The 15,529-nt window shown below is 41.2% G+C and overlaps 2 protein-coding genes across 4 annotated transcripts in view; both read right to left on the bottom strand.

Annotated features, from left to right (window-relative positions):
• The window catches only part of SCOC (short coiled-coil protein), a 652,090-nt gene that overhangs the window by 147,841 nt on the left and 488,720 nt on the right, over positions 1-15,529 (bottom strand). The gene's annotated exons all lie outside the window — the stretch shown is intronic.
• IL15 (interleukin 15) overlaps positions 9,887-15,529 on the bottom strand; it is a 35,299-nt gene continuing 29,656 nt past the window's right edge. For all 3 annotated transcript variants that reach the window (XM_063136359.1, XM_063136360.1, XM_063136361.1), the window contains 3 exons: positions 14,722-14,760; positions 11,385-11,531; positions 9,887-10,543 (listed from right to left, as the gene is read on the bottom strand). In XM_063136359.1, coding sequence (XP_062992429.1) covers positions 10,415-10,543; positions 11,385-11,531; positions 14,722-14,760 — 315 coding nt within the window. In that variant the 3' untranslated portion in view covers positions 9,887-10,414. The remainder of the gene's footprint in view (positions 10,544-11,384; positions 11,532-14,721; positions 14,761-15,529) is intronic.

Here is a 15,529-nt window from a genome sequence, read left to right as displayed (position 1 = left end):
TGCGTTATACGTGGGGCTGCCTTTGAAAACGGTCCGGAAACTTCAACTGGTACAAAACAGGGCAGCACGTTTACTAACAGGGACTGGCCAACGAGACGACATTACGCCAGTCCTTTTCCAGCTTCATTGGCTGCCAGTCCAAGTCTGGCCCGATTCAAAGTGCTGGTATTAACATTTAAAGCCCTAAACGGCTTGGGGCCAGGTTATCTGAAGGAACGCCTTCTCCCATATGTACCTGCCTGGACCCTAAGGTCATCCTCAGGGGTCCTTCTCCATGAGCCCCTGCCAAAGGAAGGTGGCTACCAGGAGGAGGGCCTTCTCTGCTGTGGCACCCTGGCTGTGGAATGAGCTCCCTAAGGAGGTTCGCTTGGCACCTACATTATATGCTTTTAGACGCCAGGTGAAGACCTTTTTATTCTCCCAGCATTTTAACAGTCTATAAATAAATTTTAACTTGGTGTTTTAAATTTGTCATTTTTCATTGCTGCTGTTTTTATCTGGTTGAGCTTTTATATTGTATTTTATATTATGGTTTTATACTGTTGTTTTATACTTTGAATGTTTTTAATTTTTGTGAACCGCCCAGAGAGCTCCGGCTAGTGGGCGGTATAGAAATGTAATAAATAAATAAATAAATAAAATAGCTCAGTATTGTCTACTCTTACTGACAGCAACTTTCTAGGTTTTTAGACAGGACAAGGTTTCCCAGCTCTAGGTGAAGATGCCAAAGATTGAACCTGGCACCTTTTCCATACAAAGCACATGCAACATGAAGGATTGATTTGGGGCTGGGACCTTTCCCATGTCTGATGGTGCCCAATAATTCCAGACCGGTAATTCAATAGGAATTGGGAGGCAGGCTCTACAACAGAGATGGGCAACTTGTGGCCGTCCAGATGTTTTGGGCTACAAGTCCCATCAGACCTAGCCAGCATAGCCTATGGTTAGGGATAATGGGGTTCATAGGCCAAAGAGAGAGCCACAAGTTGCCCATTCTTGCTGTTTAGGTAGGAGTGAATAAGTGATATTGTTTCTGGACTGTCACCTTCTGGGCATCTTGGTTGAGATGAGAATCCATGGAGAAGTGCAATTTCCAAAAGTAGTGGAGTTATCACCTGTTCAATACAAATCTTTGCATTCATAATATGAAGGATATGTCTGCACAGGGGAAAAGGCCCAAATCTTTGCCATAGTGCCTTCTGCAAGCTTGACGGTTGAAATAAATGTCTTTTCTAGGCTGACACATGTTTTTTTTTGGGGGGGGGCAGCAAATATGGGGCTCAAGCATATGCCTGAGTGCGAAATATAGGAGAAAGAAGATGGAATAACCATTTCCTCTTTAGAACATTTGCCAATGTTATCAGAATTTGAAACATTGATTCTTAGGTAGCGTGACCATATAGAAAGGAGGACAGGGCTCCTGTATCTTTAACAGTTGTATTGAAATGGTAATTTCAGCAGGTGTCATTTGTATCAAGTGATGAAGAGGGAATTTCACCAGGTGCTGCATGCATACAAATACTTCCTGCTGAAATTCCCTTTTCTATGCAACTGTTAAAGATACAGGAGCCCTGTCCTCCTTTTCATATGGTTACGTTATCCTTAGGTGGTAAAGTTTGGAGGAGTTGATAATATGAAGAATGTTTGTCCTTCATTCCTACTCCTGAGTGCCTTGGCTTCTGGCTTAATGGGCAAACAACTTGCTTCTCCACTGCAGCCAAGTTGGTTTAATTGACCACGTTGGTAGCCAAATGCCAACTAGAGACCATTCACAGCTTAACAAGACCCATACCTGCATTCGTGGAGAATATTACAGAATGAATGTCTCCCTTACCATACCATTTACAAGGAGGTAATATTTTCCAAAACTATTAATCCAGCTGGGACCATAAAAATGCAAAACTCTTTTATCAGATATTATTAGCTATCAAACAGATGTCCTGGTTGCTTAAAATGCAGGAGAGGCTCTTTATGAAGTCATTACAATTCCTTTAAAACCTTCCTTCAGTTTGACAGCACTCACTATTTTAAGTGACCCCACCACCATGGCAATCACCTTTACATAAAACCTGCCTGGAAAAGGGAAATAATTCATGGACCTAATGAGACAGGGGCTTATTGGGAGAGGAGGGAAGAGTTGATGGAAGTATTACATTTTTAAACACACACGCGTCATTTTTCCAGTGATTTACAAAGTATAAGTCTGCAAACCTATATGTCTTTGCCTGGGGAGTAAGTCCCACTGAGTTCAGTGGGATTTACTTCTGAGTAGGCATGTATAAGGTTGCATTGTAAAAGTCCTTTTCAGAACCAAACCAGAGCACCATCTGCTGGTAGCTTCTACTATTGAATAAATAGGCTGATTGGTGCTTCCAGAGTATAATGATGGGGAAATAACGTGCTGCATATGGGAATCTTTCTCTTACCAAAATATATGCTAACTCTTGATAATGGAACAGAGCTATCAATCCCTGCGGTGCTCTTGTAGTTCATAGGAAGTAACGTGGGTATATTAGGAGGTTTGCTGAGAGTAGCATAATGGCCATCTCACCAAAAAGCACATTAGCTCATGATTTACCATGTCGATACATTTATTGCTATGTATGCTCCACTTAGGTGATACGAAAAATGTTAGCATTGTTGTACATTCTGCTGTTTTGTGCAGGGTGACATTTATTGCACTGAGGGAATCTTGCAACATCAGGATTTTTCGTTCCTGTCCTTTTGACATGTTTAGTATTCCGGTCGACACTGTGAAGGGAACAAATGTTTAAAGTGTTGTAAAACTGGGCTTGCATCTCGTCAGAAGCTGCAGTATCCCATATTATGAGGACAGCTTTATCTGCAAAAGGAACTACCCTCGATATAACTGCTAGATGAAGCTTGGTTTAAATGTGATGCCAGGTGGGCAAGAGCGTACCTGTGCAGTGTTGCAACAAGCACCTGAGCATCTTTCTAAAACTGACCACACCATCTGTAATGTTTGCATTCCAGCACAGCACCTTGCCTTGCTGCAGATTCCTGGCATGTTTATAGTGCCTGTGGATCTTAACTGAGCCCTAATCTACCCCAAGCAGGATATTTCACTATGAAAGCGGTATATAAAAGGCAGGAGCCACACTACTGCTTTATAGCGGTATTAAAGTGCACTGACAACTGTTGGGGCCCATAACACATACCATATACCGCTTTCATAGTGCTATATCCTGCTTGGTGTGGCTCCTCCCTTTTATATACCACTTTCATAGTGTTATATCCTGCTTGGTGTAGATTAGGCCCCAGTTTCCAGAAGCCAGGCATAATGCCACACCACTCAGCTACGTTATCCTTATTTGCCTGGCATTGTGTGTGTTTTTGTTGTTTATTCGTTCAGTTGTTTCTGACTCTTCGTGACTTCATGGACCAGCCCACGCCAGAGCTTTCTGTCGGCCGTTGCCACCCCTAGCTCCCCCAAGGTCAAGTCTGTCACCTCCAGAATATCATCTATCCATCTTGCCCTTGGTCGGCCCCTCTTGTAATCAGGTGTAATTCAAGGTGGTGCCTAGGTTAGGAATTCTGAACCATAGGAGAAGGCCTAAGGGGCAGTTAACAGCAGCCCCACTCTTCTGTTCTCTGCTCTCTGTGGAAATATCTACACTTACAGGGGTGGGCAACTTGTGGCCCTCCAGATGTTTTGGCCTACAAGTTCTATCACCTCTCGCGATTGGCTATGCTGACTAGGGCTGATGGAAGTGTTCTTCTGAACTGCATAAGAGCTTCCCCCTTGAAGCATTGGTTTGGATGGAGTGGGAGACCTCCCACTACCTTTGTAGGAGAACAACTACTTGAGCTCTAATCTTGTATTTTGAGCAGCAGAGCATAAAATAGCAGCCCACCTCTTATTTAGAGGTACTCCTGAGTTCCATGAGATTTATTCAGCTCACTGTCTGAGCTGCTTTCTACAAATGCATGGAGACTTCTAGTAATAGAATGCCTATAGCAGGGGTGCTCAACCTCATGCCTGCAAACACCAATGCAAATCTGGACACCTTTCTTGACACCCACCTGTCCCACTTAAAAAAAACTAACACATTTTCTTTACTGTTTGTATTGGTGTGCAAAACGGTGGGTTCAAAGTTTATTGATTGATTGTTCAGCCCCAAATTCCATTCTAGAGAATCTCTGTGCAAGCACATTCCAGAGATGGGTGGATCTGAAGGGAAAAGGGCAGGGCCAAAATACCGGATTATTGTAGTTTAAAGCTCTCACTGCCTGTAACTAAAGCCATAGGAGAGGCGTTGCAATCTTTTAGAATGGGGAAAAAACTGCACAAAAGCTATGAAACAACCGGACAATTGGTGCTTGGGGCCAGGGGAAGAAGGCATCTGGGGAATGCTAGAGGGACGGATTTGGGGCCCAGGCTTCAGGTTCTGCACCCCTGACCATATTTGGGGGCAGAGGAACACAGGATTCAAGCATTATCAAAATCTTTTCAGAACATGATTCAAAGATTTTTTTTCCTGCTTCGTCCTCTGCTTCCTCTTCATTACTTTGCAATGCTGACTTTACAGTCCCACTTTAATGCTGCATTACTCAACTCTCCTTGTGACAGCCACTGTCCATTTACCTGCATTTCCCACTAGTCCCTTTCCTTCCCCATTTGCAGTGCTTGCTTGCCTTTTCCTGGGCACACATAGCCTCCTGCACACCAACCTCTTCCAACTTATCATTAGCTCTGTTTTCAGCCTCCTCAGAGCTTGTATCCCATGGCAGGAATCACTCACTCGAAAGTGAGGTGCTGTCTCTCTCTCTCTCTCTCTCTGCCTGCCCCATTTCTTAATTTAATAACAGGTTAGTTGACCTTTACTTTCTCCTGCCATTCTTCTTAATTATGTTCTGCCAAGATGTGCAATGTTCACAGAAGTAAAGCTGGACTTTTTGTGAGGGATTAGAGAAGGTGATTTAGTACTGAAATCCTCCAACAGTACTTTTCTTGGATAGTTTGATATGGAAGTCAAGCTTCTTATCACAGAGGATTTATTTGGCTGTCTTCTATTTAATTCCCAATTTCCTGCACCTAATAGTCTTACATCCTATGACTGGGATGTTTGTACTAGTAGTAATTTGCTAGCCAGGACTTCATATCAGCCCACTATCCAACTCTCTGGTACAGGCATAGCAAACTATGACTATTTGTTTTACTCCACATCTCTCGGTACCTATTATCTCTACATCATATCATTCTCCAGTTCAGGGGTAATGGATGCAATAGAGTGTCCTCAAGCCATTCTCATAGGAAAACAAAAATTACTCTGTGTCAGTTCCCTCATGCCTGGAACAGTAGCAGCTTCTCCAGTCTAGGCATTGCAAAATACGACAGCTGCTTTCCAAAAACTGCTTTCCAACCAAAAAGAAGCCACTACAGGATGTGACTATAACATATGCCTCAGAGAGACAGTGTCCTTTTTACATTGCCAGCATCTAGCAGAGCCGGGCAGTTTCTTCTTAGAAAGCCTTTGTGGTGTCCAATATACAAGAAACATCCATTTTTGTTGAATCAGTTCCAATTTTAAATCTAAAGAATTAGTACAAATGGAAGTTAAAAGCAACTTTAAATTGATTGCATTCCAATTCCTTATTCCGTTCATCTCTGACCTTCTGAACATCTACATTACTACAGTCCAACAGACTTTTATAAACTGCTATTGTAGGCTTAGCTTTCTGCAAGGAACCAATTAATTCCTCCAACAATACACAAGGCGCTGAAGCACTCATCAGTAATGGTCCAGCTTTTTAACCTATTTTATTGCTGGCTTCCTAAATACATGTTTACCTGAAGCAGTTTTTTTTTTAATGACATTGGATTGGATTCAGCATCTGTCTTTTTTGAGATAGAACAGCTCCCTGCCCATGGAAAGTGCCTCTGCCTGATTTTCAGAGATCCCCCCTTCGCCCTCCACACCAGAGCCCACCCTATTCAGGAGGGTCCCTCAACTTTCTGTGTAGCATTTTCAAGGGCCGGAAGGGACTGCCACGGAAAGTAGCAGGTGCTTCCACCAGCCCAGTTGCAGGTGTCTAAATCTCGATCCAACCCATTGTTATTTATTCTGCTGTTGTAGACATATCTCTCATGGTGGGAAAGTAAATTGCAATTCTGCTCGTAGCTCACAGAGGAAGAGTAATGATTATTAGCACTAGAGGGCCACCCATCTGGAAGCAGACCAGGACCTAGAGGTAAAACATAACTCCCCTGTCAATTTTGCATAATTTGCTTACCTATTAAAGGGGTTCTAAGTTGAACGTGCACATTTTGACATAAAAATAAAAACCTCATGAAAATTAGGCTCAGCTGAGATTGTTACTTATGTTATGCATTGGTTTTCAGATGGGCCCAAGCAGACATTTTCTACCCAGTGTACAATGACAATTTTGGTAATGGAGTGGTGGGAACTGGGTGTCTGGAGCCTGAAGCTCTGAGAACCCTCAGCTACTGATATTTTGGATAAAAAGCCAAGAGGAGGGTGGGGGGAGACCAGGGGGCTGACTTGACATCTTCTTTGCCCTCCTAAATTATTTTCCCCCTCCCCGAAGGACTGCCACTGCTGCCTCCTCCTTCTCCTCCTCCTTCTCGCCCTAGTCTCAGGGAGGGGTGGGGGGAGAGACTGGATGACAGCAAAACCCCACACTTGCTCCTCGACATGGGGGTTATCTGGCGCAACCCTGCAGAGGTTGTGAATCCGGGCCTTCTCAGTGGCTACTCCACACCAAGGGAGACTAGGGCAGGATCTACACACTACTGCTTTAAAACAGTTTATAAGAGTCGTGACAATTGTTGAGGCCCAGGACACACTCCATATGTAGTTTTCAAACCACTTTCAAAGTGTCATATCCTGCTTAGTGTAGATCTGGCCCAGGTTGGTCCCCACTTTGCTGTCCTCCCACGGGCAGGCCTTTGGGATGGCTGCCATCATTGGTTGCAGAAAGGTGGTATAGAAACGTTTTAAATAAATAAATAAAAGATAACTTAGTTTGCTGCTGAAGGGTTTTTTAACTGGTTTTGGTGCTTTCTATTTCATTTATTGTTGTGTTTTTAATTGCTTTGTTTTTTTTGTTATATTTTAATTGAGATTTTACTTTTTATCTCTATTTTATTATCTGCCTTTTACACCATTTTTACTTGAAAGGCAAGCTAATAAATAAGCTCTTAATGAGTATTTAAAATGGAAAAGACCTTTGAATGCATAGGCACATAATTCCGAATAATGTCTGGATGGGGCTTCCTGCTATGTAGTACAGTCCCAAGTGGGAGCCAAGGCAGCATTCATATTATTTTAATAGTATTTGTCTTTGTTTCTAAGTTAAGCAATTATTTTGTCTGTAAAATGTGGATTCACATCTGTACAGGACAGTAACTTATTTGCCAGATTATCTGTGGGGGTCACTTAAGATACACAAGGGGCAAATCTAACTCCGTCTTCTACAATGTTTTTGTTTGGTTTGGTTAACTTGATTATATTTCCTCTACCAAGCCAAAATTGTTTGGCAGAGTTCAATATAGCCGCAGCACTGCAAAATCATGCTGTGCTGAAAAGATAGGGCAAATCAACCCTTGGGTACCCAGTTGTAGTGTTCCACTTTCAGAGCTTGAAGTCACTTAACAGGGCAAAAAGCTCCCTTTCCCTCCATTTCTGCTCACAGGAGTTTGGAGATGGAGGTTGGCAAACTAAGTGTAAATAAAGCACTGGAAAAAATAAAACAGATATTCTTTGCTGGAGCTGCGTTTGTTGCTGCTACGTTGACTTTTCCCAACATCTTTTGTACGTTTTCAGTACTTTATTTACACTTTCATTGCCAATATTTATTTAGTGTAAGGCCTCTTTATACTCTCAAGCCACCTTCTAGCACAGCCTTCCTCAACCTGGGGCGCTCCAGATGTGTTGGACTGCATCTCCCAGAATGCCCCAGGCTGGGGCATTCTGGGAGATGCAGTCCAACACATCTGGAGTGCCCCAGGTTGAGGAAGGCTGTTCTAGCACAATCTGTTGAAATTAGAAGGCTTAAATGTTCTTAACTCTGTGTTTAACTGTAGCTTTAGGAAGGAATCTCAACTCCCTGTACTTTATCTGATAAAACTCAGTGCTACTCATATATCACAACTGAGTCCTCAACTAACTTTTACCCATGTCACATGAAGTGGCAATCTATGAGAAGTTTGGCAGCCCACACAGAGAAAAATAAATGATCTATTTATATGTTTGTATGCTCTGAACAGAAGACTGCCAAAAAATTGGTATATTTTTTTGCATTTAATGCCATTCTTCTCCTTAGAATCCTAAGTTGAAGAAACTGAGGATCAAAAGAAGAATCAGTATTCTGTGTGATATATTTAGTCTAGTATAGAGCATTTCTGATTGCTTACCAGCTCATAGCAACTTAATTTTAAAATACTGTTAACCAAGCATACTATGCAAACTATTAAGTCTCCTTTTGTAAAGAATGAAAGAAAATACATTACCAATGTTATAAAATGATTTCAGTGCTTTGAATTATAATACATCTTTGGTCAATGTACTTTCAAGTGAATTTGCTTGACTTACTGTGCAATTCTATACATACCTACTTAGAAGGAAGTACCCTTGAGTTCAACTTGGCTTATTATTTTTATCTTTATTCCTTTTTGTGTTTGGAACTTTACAAATGTCAGGCTTCAGCAAAATGTACCAGAATAAGATTTAAAAACCTTATTTTTTAAAAAATACAGTGCTTCCTAAACCATTCCACTTGACCACTATTATCTTTAGAATGAAAGATGCAAACCATAACACTTCATCTTTTTCATTACTGTTCCATTAATCAGACTTGAATTTTAGGGACGAAGTTAGCTGAACCTAGTTTCCATGAAAACAACAGAACTTAAATCATCCCTAATGTGTCCCATTGAGTTCAAGTGGACCGAAGTTCAACTTAGTCTGGATCCAACCTGATGAATTATTAGTAGTATAGCTAATCTTTTAAAGTAAAGCAATGTATTGAAAATATTGCAGTACAATTAAATATTGCATTACAATTAAATGTTGACACCTGTATGACCTTGCCCGTTTTGCTATGAGGTCATTTTATTTCAGCGTTTATTTCAGCTTCTCCGGCCTTCATAACCACACTGAAGTTAGGCTTAACTATGCCTGAGGGCCAAAACAGACATTACTTTATATGTGTTGTCTAGTAGCTTTATCTTCAAGTAGGCATGTAGCCCCCAATGACACTGTTCAGACGACACGTTACAGGTGGTTTAAACATTGTGACTTAACATGTCATGTGAACCATTTCTAACCATGGTGGCTACATAACCACAGTTTAAACATGCTCACTAACCATTTGCTGAAAAAGGGTTAGTGGCCTAACCATGGCTTAGCATGTTATCTGAACAGGACCAATATGGATTGGGACCATAATGTGGGGTTTGGAGGACTTTTAAGATCTGGACTGGTTCTCCTGCATCTAATGTACAGTACAATGAAGACTCAGTTGTAAGAAACACATTTAAAATAATGTCTGCTTTGGTCCACAGGGCACCAGAGAGTCCATCATGATTGTGTACAGGAAAAGTGAAGAATCATGTTTGATAACCTGGGGGCATGGATAATCTTAAGGTAAAAAATAGAATGAGACAAACACCGTAGGTACATTCTTTAATATATTAGTGTATTTAAAATAATTGTTTAATGCATTTCTTTTCATTTTTTTTACTCTCCAATAAGCATGTAATAAATTCCTTCTCTCAAAACAAGTGGCTTAGAAACTAGACTTTCAATATATTAATAGCAACTCTTATGGTAGTCTATTGAATGAGATTTTTCTTTATTTATTACATAACGTTTTGTTTGTATATCAACATACTAAGCTCAACCATATTTTGTAAACTGGTAATCTTTTAAAAGCATCCTATTAGGACAGGGGTGCAGAACTTCAGACTCATGGGCCAAATCCTGCCCTCCAGGGCTCCCCAGATGCTCATGCCTCTTTCCCCTGACTTCACCCCTTTCCACTAACCACCAAATGTTTGGTGGTTTCCTGACTTTTGCATGTTTTGTTCCTCATCCTAAAAGTCCGGAATACCTCTTCTAAGGTTTTGTTGCTGCAGTAACAGCTTTAAACAACAATATGATAGTATTTTGTTATTTTGGCCCCATCCCCTTTGCCTTGGGACCCACTTCATTTTGCTTTCAGCCCTGTCCACCACTGTGCCCCCAAGAGCTTCTTTGAAATTGAATTTGGCCTGTGGGCTGAAAGAGGTTCAACACCCCGGCTGTAGTTTTTGAAAAGTTTGGAAAGGCTTCACTTGCCACCATCTCTTTCATTATGATCCTGTTATATTCTCCCAATTTTTTATTTCTAGAGGGCAAGAAATTAGTTCGTCCTGCTACAACGGAATATGTCATTTAACGCTTTTTGGGTGCTCTTCTTTATTGAATCGTCGTGCCACAACCGTGAAGTCTTTAATAAATTCTGTATATGTTTTTTCTTCGAATGTTTCACATTCTCGACACTGGGATGTTTCACTGCCCTGCAAAAATGAAAAGTTTAAGAAGTTAGCATTGTGCTAGTCAAATAAAGACAACGTTGAAAGAGATGGGAAGACACATGCACATGACTGACATGAAGACATTGATGATGATGATGATGATGATGATGATGATGATGATGATGATAGGATCACTTCCTTAGTTAGGTTGAGAATATTTTATTACGATTTCCTAATTCTGAAATGTGACTTGCAGAACATTTTAAAATCCTGACAGTATTCTCCTAGTTCAAGAAAACAACTCATGATGCACTGAAATTCCATAAGGTCAGTGGGATTTCTACATGCAGGCTTTAATGATTGGGAAGATTCTACCTGTAACTCTTAGTATGAAATACATTAAGTTATTGGTTTCCAATTGGTTCCTCAGTAGGTGATCTCTGGAATAGAGAGATGGCCCGGCCCATGATCACTCTTGGACATCCTCTCCCATGGAGTGGAGCCCAATAACTCCCCTAGATTTCCAGTTGCTGCGGGCAATAAAATGAGAGGGACACTGACTAGAGCAATGTTGGGGGGAAATCTGGAACAAATCCATTTGAACGTGGGCGAGAGCTCATTTGAAAGCCTACTCCATGGCAATGAGGGCATCAAAGAAATCAGACTTCTCCACTTATATTCTGTCTGCTCAGAGTTGCCCAATGGAGCTTCTTTTAGGTGGCTAGAGGCCTGTTATGCTCTGGGCCACAAGAAGAAGAGGTGGACTACTTGACAGCCCACGATGGTCAATTTGTACCACACTTTGCAAGGGGTGGCGGAGCTGTTCTGTGTTCCTTGCATGCAGCTACAATGCAAAATGCAGTTTCTCCTAGGTTACACTTACCTGATGGCCTGATAAAAACTTATTGACAGATCTGAACACACGATTCACATTGTCATGAAACTCTTCATCACCTCCGATTTTAGATTCATGCAAAAGTACTTGCAACTCAAGGAAAAAACACTTCACAACTGATATATTACAAGTAACCTAGAAAGAAAGAAAAATTCAATGGGTTTACAATATGAAAGTTTTACAGTCTCATTCTGTCACGACATTTTCCATACATTCAAGCTACCCTGCCTGATTCAAAAGTATAATCTTACTTGTATAAATCTACTATATGGAGCCATACAATTAAAGCTGTTGGTCATCAGCAACCTCTGTAATAACAGAAGCTAGAAAAGGTCACCCCCACTTTCCCAGAGGATGCTGCCAGACAATTATGATCATCTTGCCCACACATTGCATTTGTACATATAAGCAAAGGGCTTGTGTATAAAAGAAAAACAACATCTGGCCTGGACCATAGACTTTGATGCTTACGCCATATAATTTTACTCTGCTTAAAATGCCTACTTTGAAAGTTACCAATTACAATAAAACAAGAGATGAAAGTATAGCGCCAGTGTGGTGAAATGGCTGGAGTGTTGCTCTCAAACTGGGGAGACCTGGGTTCAAATCCCCACTTGGCCATGAAGCTCACCGGGTGACTTTGGGGCAGTCACTGACTCTCAGTCTAACCTACCTCACAGGGTTGTTGGAAGGATAAAATGGACAGGAAGAGGACCATGTACACTGGGCTCCTTGGAAGAAGAGGCGGGTTATAGATGTAATAAATAAACCATGTTGGATAATGACAAACCGGGAAGTTACAGCTTTAAAACTCATCCTAGCTGTGAAGTTCAGTAGGTCACACACTCTCTCAGCAAAACCTGTCTCATGGGGAGATGGAGAACCTTGCAAGTGACCCTACGCTCCTTAGAGGAAGGATGGTATAAAAATGTAATAAATAAATAACATGACTAGAATATCATATTGAAGTTGGGTGTGGAGCATCATAGTGAAAAATAAACCCTCAAACACCAAATATGTCTCAGTACAAGAATCAAAAGAATTTGTTTTTGTAGTTTCTCCATTAGTCAACCAATGGTTTCATGTGAAAGTGCCTATTGATAGGTGATATTTGACAGGTAAGTTGTCCTCATTGACTAGGCTTCCCAAAATATTCCCATAATGAGTCAGAGATGTAAGGGAGATTGTACAGTGCTAATTCCAAAATTCTATGTGTCATGAAATTAGCACATTGAAGAATTAATATGTTGATGAATACCATGATTTCAGGATTAAAGAAGCCAATGGACATGGTATCAGGATTGTCGTAAGAACATAAGAAGAGCCATGCTGGATCAGACCAAAGGTCCATCTAGTCTAGCACTCTCTTCACACAACGTCCAACCAGCTGTCGACCAGGAAACACGAGCAGGACATGGCACAACAGGACCCTTACTACCAAAGTTCCCCAAAACTAGTGTATAGAGGCTTGCTGCCTCTGATACTGGAGGTATCACTTATCTATCAGGACTAGTAGCCATGGATAGCCTTCTCCAGGAATTTATCCAGCCCCCATTTAAAGCCATCCAAATTGGTGGCCATCACCACATCTTGTGGTAATGAATTCCATAGTTAAACTATGTGCTGTGTGAAGAAGTACTTCCTTTTATCTGTCCTGAATCTCCCACCAATCAACTTCATGGGATGACCCTGGGTTCTAGTATTAATGTCTCCCTATCCAGATTCTCCACACCATGCATAATTTTGTAATTAATGCAACTAATCAATCAACTATTAATCATGGGGTTTTATAATATATATTTCCACTTTTCATGCATGGCAATAGAATGCAGATCCAAATATTTTTATTTATTTGTATACTGCTTTCCAGCCCCATGTGGGGCCCCTAAAGAAGCTCATAAAACATCAAATGTGAACCTTGAAGTTCTATCTCCAGACTATGCAGTAACTCTAAATTTCCTATCTTTATAGCCTCCTCTGCCATCAATTGTAAATCCTGAAACTTCAGACTTGCTATCTCATTTTGGATTTTGTTACACCATTACCTGGGAGTAAGTCCCACTGAATTCTATGGGCTTACTTCTGAATAGACATGAATAAGTTTGCACTATTAGGGTCCACTTATTTATATGGATCTGCATGGTATGGTTATACATAGAAGGTGGAAATAAAGTATAAAATTCCATGATTAATTAATTGCTGATTGATTACACTCTATTTGCTAGTCAGAGAGCTTCGGCTATTGGGCGGTATAAAAATGTAATAAATAAATAAATGATAAAACGCCCATTTTATTTCTTAAGAGAGCCATCCTATGGTCCCTGGATGAACATAGGGTGGCTCAGAATACCTTCTGAGGTCTGCTCCAACCTTGGAAGAGGAAGCTGGAGATCAAATCTCTGGCCTGACTCCTTACAGCTTACAACTCTGCCAGGGCCCTCTCCAAGATTGGAAAATCAATGGAGGTCAGAACATAGACCTTGGAAGGGGAAGAGGAAAGGGGTGTTCCAGCGGGTAGGACAGAGATGAGACCATATAGGCCAGGATACGATTTATCCTTAGCCTCCTCCAGCCTCCTTCCTTCCCCCTCTGAAGCACCCTCACTAGATGGGCTGGAAAACCCATTTAGTAAAAATAAAGGAGATTGGAGGACAGAGAGGCATAGATCACTTCCACTGCTCTTCCTGCACTGCTGGCTTCAGCCCATGATGGCATAGGAATTTCAGAAGCCTCCAAGTTCAGGGCGCAGTCCACAGGACTTCATCCTAAGGTAGCCAGGTGGGTCTCCCTTGGGAGGGTGTTCCAAAGCCTGGGCACAGTTACTGAAAAAGTCCTCACCCTGGTTCCAACCAGAGGCATTTCAGGAGTTGTTGGGATATGCAGGAAGGCCTCTGTAGTTGATCTTAAGAAATGGGAAGGCTTGTATGGGAAAAGGAGTGCCTTGAGATATCCTGGTCCCAAACCATGAAGGGCTTTAAAAGGTTATCACCAGCATGTTATGCTGGGGTCGGAAACAAATCAGAAACCAGTGCAGTTGTTTCAGCCAGGGAGTAACATGCTTCCAACAGCCAGCTCCAGTTAACAATCTAGTTGCCGCATTCTGGAACAAGTGAAGTTTCTTGGCAGTTTTCAAGAAAGACCACACATAGTGCACATTGCAGTAGTCCAGGCACGATGCAACTAGTGCATGTTGTACCATAGCTAGAACTGCATATTTGTTTAAAAGACAGAGTAAGCAATGAATTACAAGTTGTAAATTTTATACAACATGTTTTTTATATAACTTATATTTATGAGATTTGTTCACATTTACAAATGTACTTACAGGATAGTTTAAGTCTGCAGTATATAAAGAGGCATCAATCTAAAAAGCAAAAGAATTGACTACGTAAGCAACAGTTTCAGAACTGAGAGATCATAAATTACTGAGTTCCCCCCCCACACACACACACACCCCTAGCTGATTGCGCAAATCGGCAAATTGGAAATCATTGTGAAACTGGATGCTGAGCATTTTGAGAAAGTATACCACCTGTTGGGTATGATTTGGCAGCCACTGAAATTAACAGTAAAAACTGCAGCTTCTCTAATGAGTGCTGGAGAAAGTTCAAGGTGGGCAGCCTTTCAACATATATGCCCTGCAGTGATAACTGAATCACAGCTGAATCATGCTTTTAGGAAAATAGGTCTTTGCTGCTTTACTTCAGTAGCAAGACATACTTTAAAAAATATATTGAAATAGCTTTAAAGAATCAAATGTCCTCAGAGAAAGGACATTTGAGGAAGAGAAAATGAAAATGCTGGAAATAATCATACAGGGTTCACTCTCAGATGTAGAATTTCTGGAAAATAGATTATGGGAAAATTTCCAATTTCATTTATTTAATATGCAGAGCACTCTCAAATGCTGCACTATCACTAGTATAAATGACGTCATGCTAGCATAAACTCTTTCTAGCGCAACACCAACAGCACTTGCTGGGACGATGGGTTTTCCTGGCAATCTCATCATACCAGCAAGCGCTATTGGCATTGCCCATTGCTAGTGCAAAACATCATTTATGTTAGCGGTTGTGCAGCATTGGATACCACCTGTTACATCTCACTTTTCAGAGGTATGCCCTCCAAAAGGT

Source organism: Elgaria multicarinata, chromosome 10 (genome assembly GCF_023053635.1).
Source record: "Elgaria multicarinata webbii isolate HBS135686 ecotype San Diego chromosome 10, rElgMul1.1.pri, whole genome shotgun sequence".
NCBI classification, from domain to species: domain Eukaryota; kingdom Metazoa; phylum Chordata; class Lepidosauria; order Squamata; family Anguidae; genus Elgaria; species Elgaria multicarinata.
Note: the sequence above shows the minus strand (reverse complement) of the source record. Positions and strands in the feature narration are given on the sequence as shown.